At 40.2% G+C, this 9789-nt stretch overlaps 2 protein-coding genes across 5 annotated transcripts; one reads left to right on the top strand and one right to left on the bottom strand.

Moving 5' to 3' along the window:
* The first annotated feature begins 205 nt into the window (after positions 1-205).
* LOC100842775 lies at positions 206-5092 on the top strand. Of its 4 annotated transcripts, none has more exons than XR_731389.3 (14): positions 206-494; positions 584-641; positions 1069-1793; positions 1886-2016; positions 2106-2291; positions 2381-2570; positions 2651-2713; positions 2798-2917; positions 2995-3421; positions 3496-3691; positions 3773-3871; positions 3983-4212; positions 4521-4596; positions 4683-5092. XR_731389.3 is itself a non-coding variant. In XM_024460843.1 (3 exons), the coding sequence occupies exons 1-3, from the start codon at positions 4001-4003 to the stop codon at positions 4803-4805; spliced, it is 411 nt and encodes a 136-aa protein (XP_024316611.1). In that variant the 5' UTR covers positions 3878-4000; the 3' UTR covers positions 4806-5092. The 4 variants fall into 4 exon arrangements, 1 of the variants encoding a protein (XP_024316611.1); XR_731387.3 differs by having other exon boundaries at positions 3959-4212; XR_731388.3 differs by having other exon boundaries at positions 207-494; positions 3112-3421; positions 3959-4212.
* Positions 5093-5832: 740 nt separating this feature from the next.
* On the bottom strand, positions 5833-9311 carry LOC100830637. The gene is made up of 9 exons (XM_010236103.3): positions 9067-9311; positions 8292-8360; positions 7309-8070; positions 7182-7216; positions 6925-7077; positions 6704-6835; positions 6541-6606; positions 6343-6441; positions 5833-6255 (listed from the first exon to the last, which is right to left on the bottom strand). The coding sequence occupies exons 3-9, from the start codon at positions 7416-7418 to the stop codon at positions 6209-6211; spliced, it is 642 nt and encodes a 213-aa protein (XP_010234405.1). The 5' UTR covers positions 7419-8070; positions 8292-8360; positions 9067-9311; the 3' UTR covers positions 5833-6208.
* Between the last annotated feature and the right edge of the window lie 478 nt (positions 9312-9789).

The raw sequence follows: 9789 nt of genomic DNA, 5'->3' as shown, positions 1-9789 counted from the left end.
CCACGGTGTGTGCCGTCGGATGTTGCTGCCCTATGGATCGGACGGTGGTGAAAATTCGTCCGGTTCAGATGGGTGGAGAGGTGATTTGACCATTTTCCTAGCCCTGGCGTCCCACCGTCCTGTCAGGCTGCCGTCTGGTCTTGTCGTCTGGCCCATCGTCCTGTCTGGATGGATGTACGAGATGGGTTTAGTGGTTTTACATATTTCCTAAAATATTCATATGCGCTCTCTCTCTCCGGCTTCAGTCTGTTCTTCCTCGCTTCTTCCTTTTCCTCGGGTCTTATCCAGTTCTTCCTCCATTCTCCATCTCGCATAGCTCTCTCCCCGGCTCTGCTCGGGAATCTGTTTTCTCCAGTGCTTCATCTTTTTCTTTCTGTCCTCGTTACCTCGTTACTCTGTTATTCGGTGGACGATCTGGTTGTGTTCCAGTTCAGAATGTACCGATGTAGCTTCTTCTTGTTCATGTGCTGATTTCTACCTCAGTTCTTCTGCAGGTTTGTTATTTCCCTCCTATGTTCTGTTATCTTGCTGTGTTTGAGGCTCCTAATTTGGTTCCTTCTTTGTTGCGCGGTTCAATTTTTAGATCGGACGATTATCGCCTTCGTCGTTATAAATTTCACCATTCGATGAGTCTCTCCAAGGTATTATCCGAACTTGTTTATCTTGTCTTATGTACTTCATTTGACTTCATTCCGAAAATGGTTGCACATTATGTACTTCAAATACACCGTCCGTGTACCTGTATGTACCTCCTTATATGCCATGTAGTCATATACTCCGTGGTTGTACATGTACAACTTGCACTTGAGTTTCAATCACTCATGTACAACTTGCACTTAAGTTTCATTTCTTCGCTTGTATGTACTCTTTGTTGCTTCTTGTACCTCTTAATAAGTACGAAAACTTTTATACTCTATACCTATTATGACTCTTCTGCCTTCTACCTCATGTACCTTCTCACGTTGTACATCATAAGATAATGTTATGCATGTACTGTCCATCATCATGTATATACTTCATCTGTTCGAAACATGCTGCCATTTAACACGATTTTGTTTCTTTTCCCAGCTCAAAGGTCATGCTGCAAATTCTGATACTACTGCTCCCCTGAGTACTGAAGATCTAACACAGTAAGATAGCAATGAAGAAAGTCAAACTTCTTCAACTACCAAGTCCGCAACATCAAGGACATCCGCAAAGACCCTTTACTGGATTATCAAGAAATTCAATCCTATAAAGAGATAGTTGGTCCAAGAAATAGGTTTTGGAGGCCTACTTGAACTGCCTCTATGGAATTCAATTAGTCGCATCTTCAGTACTTGGTTTCTCGGCAAAGTTGATTGCATAGACTTCGCAATTGTACTAGATGCAGCTCAGAGGCTCCAATTCACAGCACAGGATGTCAATAAAGTATTTGGTATCCCATGTGGAGATCGTGATGTACTAGGACCAGAAACTAAAATGTCGGATGCTGCAATGGCTTACATTCGTGAACAAGCTGGTATATCTATGAGCAAGATCAGCCTAAAAGATGCTGAGAAGATTGTCCTTATGGACTTGTCAGAAAACAGCACAAGATTACAGAAGGATTCATTATCATTGCCATGGGTCATCTCCTGTCACCATCAACAAAGTACGATCATGTGAACATTGATTTCCTTGGTGCTTTGCGTTAATACAACTGGTGTGCATATGTTCTCAAAGGTATCATTGAGGCAGCTCAGAAAGTACAGGCTGACTTGTCCATGAACAAAGTCGTTTCCAACATATTTGCTTGTCATGTATTTCTTCAGGTACATAAAACAACTTCTCTAACCCCCGCATGACTGCTTAATTCTCTTTTGCATTAATCCTATATTGTTTCATTCCCGGATACACTATCTAGATAATCTGTTACTTGGACCACTGCAACCTCGAAAGAACATCTACCCTCGTATGGTGGCTTTCCCCACAGAAGTACTTAACAAACTCATATTAGCTGACACTAAGCCTGGAGGTGGTTATGGAGCCAACCAGGTAACTTGTTCATCATGTCATTGTGAACACTACTTCCATTCAAGCATTTTAGTACATGCTTCCCAAAATAACTCCTTCCTGCCATGTAGTTTAATGCAAGGGGTACTGTTCGTGTTGCCAACATGTCAGCAACTACAGTACAACCACTTGCTCTGCCTAGTGGATCGGGACAAAGTCCTGCCCTTCTGCATTCTGCCCCAACCAACTCCGGTACAACCAATCAAATTACCGCAGCAACATTGCCCCAATTCCTCAGAGAAAAGTACCCTAATCTGGTAACAAACTGAACCTCTCAAAACTGATTTGCATAACAATGTATGTACTTACTTCGATAATATGTTCACATGAAAATAATATTCGCCAGTGCAATACAAGACTGGGGAATGATTTGAAACAATACAATGCAAACATGGCAAGAGCAATGAACGAAAGGCACATAGCTGAGAAGAATCATGTACTGCAGCAAAATTTATGGCTTGCAGACAAGATATGCAACTACATCTCCTCCAGCCCTTTGCCACCGCAACATTCAGCTTCAACTGCAAGAACACAAGGTACATGTTAAGTTTGTATTACAGCCGTCAGAAAATATAGCATTATGAGTTCTCCGCCGTAACATGTACTTTTACGTTAGCTTCTAGAAGCAGCTCCGTTAAAAGAGGACACAACAGAGATGAACTTGGCTCTCAGTACGAAGGTACTCCATTACATAACTTAATATGCTATACAAACACAATTTTAAAATTAAACAAAGGTCTCACCGCTTCATTGACGAATGTAGCTGACAACAAGGAATGTACCTCACCCGTGTGTACAATGAAATCCCTAGAGGACACACCCAACAGGTCAACATCAGAATTGCAGGATGTGATAAAGAAGAAATCAAAGACTGATGGCTCAGGTACCTCACCGTAATAAATGTTAGAAATACTAACTATGCTTGCCAACAGTATTTATCTTAATTCCTTTCATACATAGATGGGGTTCAAACCAGCAGATCTATGTTCAAGAACATGGACATCGAACCACCAACGTTTGATCTTGGCATCAACTTTGTACCGATCATGACTCAACAATATGTACCAACCTTCACAGCTTTGGACGATGACTCCAAGAAAATTGCAGAAGCAGCACCATTGGAACCATATTCTCCGGCTACTACAAAGTTATACATGGAACATGCTGTCGTAGATTTGATGATGAGGTCAGAAGACATATAATGCGCTGAGAGTAAGATACTGTTTGGTGCACTCTCTTCTTCACCACCTTCCAAACGTCGAACCAAGGTTGGTACGTTTGCACCCTCACCTTGGTCTGAAGGATACATTCATCCTAAACCAGATGGTGACATCATGGTTTCTCTTATGGAATGGTGTGTTGACGCGCCTCCACACTATTTGAAAATGTAAGCACACATTGTCTTATGGTTTCAAAAGTTCAATTCATTTTACATGGAAATTAAATACATTTTTCTTCCAGGCCATGGGTAACCACTGAATTTCCTCGGTACATCTCAATAAATGGCAGTGCAGTACATAAACAACTTATTGGCACCGATGTTCTTGACTTCGAAATGTGTGACCTCCTTGTAAGGCGGTTAACACAATTAGACACAAGGATGGAACCAACCAGCAGGAGGTTGCGTTGGCGTCATCTTCTTGAGAGTGATTTCTCTGTACGTTCTGAGCTCATTATAATCATGCTACATTTCCTCAAAATGACTCATATACTCATTGTAACTATTGTACAACAACAGGTACGCGCGATAGCAGAAAATGACTTGACATATTTCTTATCAATCCAGCAACAATTCATTGGCAATGAGATAACGTACAACATGTCGTGCACCAGAATGGTAAGAACTCAATCCAAAGTTTCTATGTTCACATACACTCAATATGTACTTACTCATGTTGACCTTCATTTCCAATACTAACTATAGTTCGCCGTACCTTCATTCATTGAGGAATCCTGGTCTGCCTACATGTTTGACATGAAGCAAGAGGTTATTCATATACTTGATCCGTTGGGGCTGCATCTGGAATCGGCAACAGTTAAAGAACTGCACGGTCATTCTGCTAACCTCATTCAAGATAAGCTTTTTGATTGCTTCAACAAATACTATGAAATTTGGAACCCGCAGAAGAAACAGTGGCCTCATGTATATCCAGTGCTGACAAACGACAAGTTCAACAAGTAAGCAAAATCATTGAACCATGTTTCTGCACAACAACTACATACACATGAGTTGCTCTAGTACATTAGTACCCCTCATTTACTGAATCATGACTGTGTACATTCTTATGCTTCCCATCATGCTCGTAGCCATCAAGTAAAGGTACGGTTTCCCAATAAGAAACACATCATGTACCTAACCAGTTCCTTCCAATGATGGTTTTAACATCAAAATATTAACATCTCCAACATTGTTCCGTCTAGTTTTCTTCTACCTTATGTACCTCCTATAGATTTGTCCCTTATGTACGTCCTATTTCCTGTCTCAGGAATCAAAGTGGATTATGCATGTTACATTGTGTCCGCAACTACAATGGGGATGAATTGGAGCAGCCACTCACACTGGTAACTTATGCATGTTCCAACAATTATTGGGTCCTCCAATTATTACTAATTTTTAAGAGAATGTTTCTTCTCTTTTGTCCTCACAGAGCGGTTATTCAAGGCTGCAACATACCTTTCTTCATGACCTCCTCACCATGGAGAATAACAAATCCAGGCTCCCCGTACCCATAATGAAGATCATTGACCCGCCAAATTGGAGACAAGTCTAGCTGCTGAAGTGTTCTTCCAGCATTGCATCAAGATGGACAAGTCCAGTCTCGCATCGTTCCAAGTTCTGTCATATGAAAACTTGTTTCTCTGGTCACGTTGAATGCCTTTTGGTTGTCAACTCCTGTGTGTACTGGTTCTGATTATGGTTCTACCGTCCTGCCTATAATTTACTCAAACTGCGTACCTTCATGTACTTATGTTCTTCAATGTATGACAGCTTATTTCCTCGAACTGCATACCTTCATGTACTTATGTTCTTCAATGTATGCCAGCTTATTTCCTCTTATTATGCGTACCTTCAAACTTCAAATAGGTACCTATGTTACGTACTTAAAATAGGTACCTATTTTACGTACTTAAATTTTACATACTTAAAATAGGTACCAATTACCTATTTTACGTACTTAAATTTTACGTACTTAAAGTAGGTACCAATTACCTATTTTACGTACTTAAATTTTACGTACTTAAATTTTACGTACTTAAAGTAGGTACAAATTTTACGTACTTCCAAGTACAGTGCATTGTCAAAACCAAGGTAACTTGATTGTTAACATAGGTACCTATTTTACGTACTTAATATAGGTGCCTTTTTTAGCTACTGGATTGTTAACTGGATTGTTAACAGGATTGTTCTCAATTTAGTACTTATGTTTTGATGTATAAATTCACATTATTTTAGAACATAAGCTTATTTCCTCAGGTACTTACGGTTTCATGTTCTCAACAAGGTTATTTTAGGCTACATATGCATCAAAGTTGTGAACTCCTTCACATACTTACATATATCTTGTTTCATGTACCATCAGGTTCTTATGTCTCTCCCCTTTAAATTCTTATTTCATTACAACTGGTACAATCCATACACATACATACGTACATATGGACTGTTTAAATGTATGGCACTTGTCGTGCTTGGATGGTAACTAAGGTATAACAACATAACTCCATGTGTACACTTGTACAAACTAATGCCCTGAACCAGGCAAAGGTCCTGAACATAACCATCTTATATGAACACATATGTACCCGTTCAGTAATTATGTAGTTCAGTACTTCATTCCACTTATGTAATACAGTACTGCCATGACAACCATTTATTTTGGACCACAGTGCTACCAGTCCTTACACACATAAAATCCAGTACTGGCATCATAACATTGTTCCCTACAGGTATCACCAACCACATATACTAACCAGCTCATCGTGACATAGTTTCTTGCAGGTAAATTAAAAACATTACAACCATAACACACCACGATTTCAGTTCTACACATTCTTCCTACAATCTGCATTACGTCGCTCAACCTAGTACAAAGTACTAGCGCCTTCGGTCACAGCTGTTGCGCTTGCCTCTTCGCCATCAATCTTATTCAGCAACGTGCTGTACTTCTTTGGTACATTACACCTTTGGTATACCTTCAGATGTCCAAAGTTGAATAGAAGAATCTGCATTCATAAGGATGTAGCACTGAAGTGAAATATATTGACAATACCATACAAATAGTTGATTCAATCAATATGTTCTTTTCAAACCTGATGGGTCATGCAGTGCCATGAACTGATCAGGTACAGCCTCCACATTCTGGCCCTCCACAGGAGTCTCCCCAAAATTCATTCCATCCTTGCCTTTGCCTGTGTATTCAACATCATCAATACGTACCAATTGCACATGTTGAACAAAAATGGAGTGAAACATATCGACAATACCATACAAATAGTACAAGAACCTACATTGTGGTGTCTCATCAAATATAGGAGCGTCAGGTCCTTGCAGATTATAAAGATCATCGAAAGCACCTGCAGTATGTAATATGGTACCGGCTTGTTCTAGTTGTCACACAAATTGAAATAAAATAACTCAAGTACCATTCATGACAAGACAAAATAAAAGTACCTCCTAACATCTGATCCCTAGGCAGACTCATGAAGAAACTACTAACTAAAGAACTCACGTTGCCAGAATTTGTACTTTCAGATCCACCTGTACAAGCAGGGGCAACATCAGATTTCTTCTCACTGCCATCTCCTGTTACAACAAACAGGCATCATGAATTATTGAAGTACTCATTCATTCACGATGACATAATATGTTAATGATTCTTCACAAGTAAGTACCCTGAACAGATGATTCTTTCGGATCAACAATGGGTGATTCCACATGGACAGCTTGTACGGTGCATACTTCATGAGGCTCTGTATTCATCACCAAATGATCTCCTTCACGCTCGGTATTTCCGCCACACTGAATATCTTCATTGCAGTTCTGGCCTATAATTCCAAGGTACGGTCAAAACATGATATAATGCACTAGTAAGTACCGCAAAATGAATAAATTGTCATCCGATGGTAAAGTATTATGCAATAAAACTTACCTTCCTGACAGTTCTGGGGAACACATTTGCCCGTGCTGTGCTAACACCAAAATCGAGGGAATCTAAATAGAATATCTGCACAACAAAATGTAACAGAAACTTTAAATCATGTACGATTCAATCGAACCTGAGATACAATGGAGCAACCCCCAACTGTGCATGTTGAATAACCACTTCTCTTCCTTTCCTGAACCATCCAAGCAGCAATACCAATAATGTCAAGTACACACCTTCCATAGTTCACCTGCTTAAGCTTCTCAACAGTGCTTAGGTAAGGAAGTAAATATTGGCATCTTAGGCTCCCGGTCTCTGCAGTCCAGCATAAATGCAAAGGCCAAAATGACAACTCCTATTTGGAAGGCTTCTTGCTCCTGCTTGGTGCTCTGTTCATTAATTTTCCTTTCAACCACCCTCCAAACAGCAGAGATTGTTAACTCCTCCACTCCTAAAGCCCTGCAAACTTCTTCCACTATCTCTTCAGGAACATTCTCATCAACCACAGAAATATGTGTGCCCTCAGATTTAATGCCTATAATGCCGTGTACGTGTGATGGGTACATGGGTACTCTGGTGCCATCAGGGTACTCAAACTCTATAGGATCCGCATCAGCATCTGTCTGAAAGAGGCAGAAAAAAGAGAACTGCCAATTCCATTGCAGGTTGGACATTTCTGCCAGCCCATCAAATGAAATATCTTTCATCAATAATACTTTGAAAGGCTCAAATTTTGAGAATATTTCATGCAGAACGTGTGGCTTCTGAGAGCCAAACAATTTTGGATTCCAAATCTCGGGAGGAGGTGAAGGAATGCTATGTCCTCTGGTTGCACGCCCTCTGCTACTAGAACCAGCAATTCTTCCTCTTCTTAGTAATGCAGCTGATTCCATTTCTATTAAAAAATGTAAACTTAACTCAGAACCAGTTTCATAAATATGTGTAGTACTGTTAAATGAAATAGTACTGATATATCTTTTTCAGTACGCCTTGTACACAAAATAAAATTTCAGTACTCAAACTGGTACTCAAACAGCATGAACATAAACAAAATCTGTACACAAAAGTGGTTCCCATCTCAACAAACTGCATGAACAAACAGCATCTCGCACGTACCTCCATGCGCACTCCTAAAACCTGATCCTCTGCCTCTCGGACGTCCTCTCGACGGCGATGTAACCATATCTAAACAAAATAAGATACAAGTCGTATCAGTGCAAGTAATAGGTACCCAAATTAGTACCATCTCAGTTTCATAAATATGTATCACATATGTTACAACCATATGCTGCCAGATCGAAAGTTATTTATTTGAATGAACAAACCTACATTGGAAATGCAATAGGTACCCAAATTGATTATGGTACATCAATGTACCTAGTTCCTTAACAAACTGATTTCAGTAGTGCCGACTTCTTTGTACTTATATTGACGAATTGAGCTGTCAGAGAATCACTAATTTTGGTACATCATTTGATTTCTAGTGTGGCAGAGAAAGTACATCACGAAAGTAAATCTTTACATGTACCTAACGCACTAAAAATTTTAGTACATTACTTCATTAAGAAGTTTGGCGGCTGCTAATAGGTACCCTAAGTACTTTCAAATGCCTCTATCAAATACGTGCACACATGAATCAAAAGTACAGTCCTACATCTCAGGCAAGAAACAACATTTCGTACAACTTTAAGCAAATCACCTAAAAACAAAATCTAGCACCACAGATTGAACCTCAATTGGGTAACGAAAATTAAAAAATCTATACTAAAAGGAATCACGAAATGACAACTGCTGCAAATGCGAATCTCGAAGGGTGGTCGAACAGAAGCAAAATAACAAATCTAGGGAGAACAACATGGAAATCTCTACATCCAGAATGGTTCTACTATACCTGTCCAACTTCTGCTTCTGCTCCGACAAGATGGTCTTCACTGAGGACGAGCAGCAGCTCATGCGAACCAACTGATTCCCCACCGTCGCTGCCGAACCGAACGCCGATTTAGGTGGTTTCGCGGCTGGTTTCGCCGTCGGCCAGTCTTCGCCAAGTCCACCGGGTCAAAATCCCTAAGGTGGGGAGAGGGAGGCCATTAAGGTGGGGAGACTCTACTGCTGGTACAAAGAGGAGAGAAAGGAAGGTAGTATTATAGATTTACCCCCTGGTGGCCCCCACCAAATTCTGACACTCATTTCTTAGAGAAAGCAATAAAAGAAGGCAACCTCAACTGAACGGCCAGACAAGATAATATGATTAATTTCCAAATTATTTCAGTTCACGCATAAGTATTGATATGATTTTTCCTAATCACGATGGATGCACCAAAAACTACAAATAGGAGAAGTATTCATATGACTTCTTCCTAATTACCCAGATATTTAGCGATGTCACTCTTACCCATATATAGAGCACATAAAGGTACATGAACGTACAAAAGTAAGGGGAGATACACACATAAGATCAAAGCGCTAGCTTTTTTCTTGGCGCATCAAGGTACCTGGCCATAGACACATGTACTAACTAGTTGCATAATCCATCAGCCAAGTACTCCAGCTCATTCTAGTTGTCTGGATGAGTTGCCACACCTGTTCTTCCACCTCGAACGCTGCTTGCACGTTC

The sequence above is a fragment of the Brachypodium distachyon genome, chromosome 3 (genome assembly GCF_000005505.3).
Source record: "Brachypodium distachyon strain Bd21 chromosome 3, Brachypodium_distachyon_v3.0, whole genome shotgun sequence".
Taxonomy (NCBI): Eukaryota; Viridiplantae; Streptophyta; class Magnoliopsida; order Poales; family Poaceae; genus Brachypodium; species Brachypodium distachyon.
Note: the sequence above shows the minus strand (reverse complement) of the source record. Positions and strands in the feature narration are given on the sequence as shown.

Excerpts from the sequence above, each read along its gene's own strand:
- LOC100842775 (XM_024460843.1), top strand. The coding sequence starts at position 4,001 with ATGTTTGACATGAAGCAAGAGGTTATTCATATACTTGATCCGTTGGGG. Across the intron at positions 4,213-4,520 it reads ACAAACGACAAGTTCAACAA|GAATCAAAGTGGATTATGCA; the intron begins GTAAGCAAAATC and ends TTCCTGTCTCAG. Across the intron at positions 4,597-4,682 it reads TGGAGCAGCCACTCACACTG|AGCGGTTATTCAAGGCTGCA; the intron begins GTAACTTATGCA and ends TTGTCCTCACAG.
- LOC100830637 (XM_010236103.3), bottom strand. The coding sequence starts at position 7,418 with ATGGAAGGTGTGTACTTGACATTATTGGTATTGCTGCTTGGATGGTTC. Across the intron at positions 7,078-7,181 it reads TCCCCAGAACTGTCAGGAAG|GCCAGAACTGCAATGAAGAT; the intron begins GTAAGTTTTATT and ends TTGGAATTATAG. Across the intron at positions 6,607-6,703 it reads TAGGGATCAGATGTTAGGAG|GTGCTTTCGATGATCTTTAT; the intron begins GTACTTTTATTT and ends TACATACTGCAG.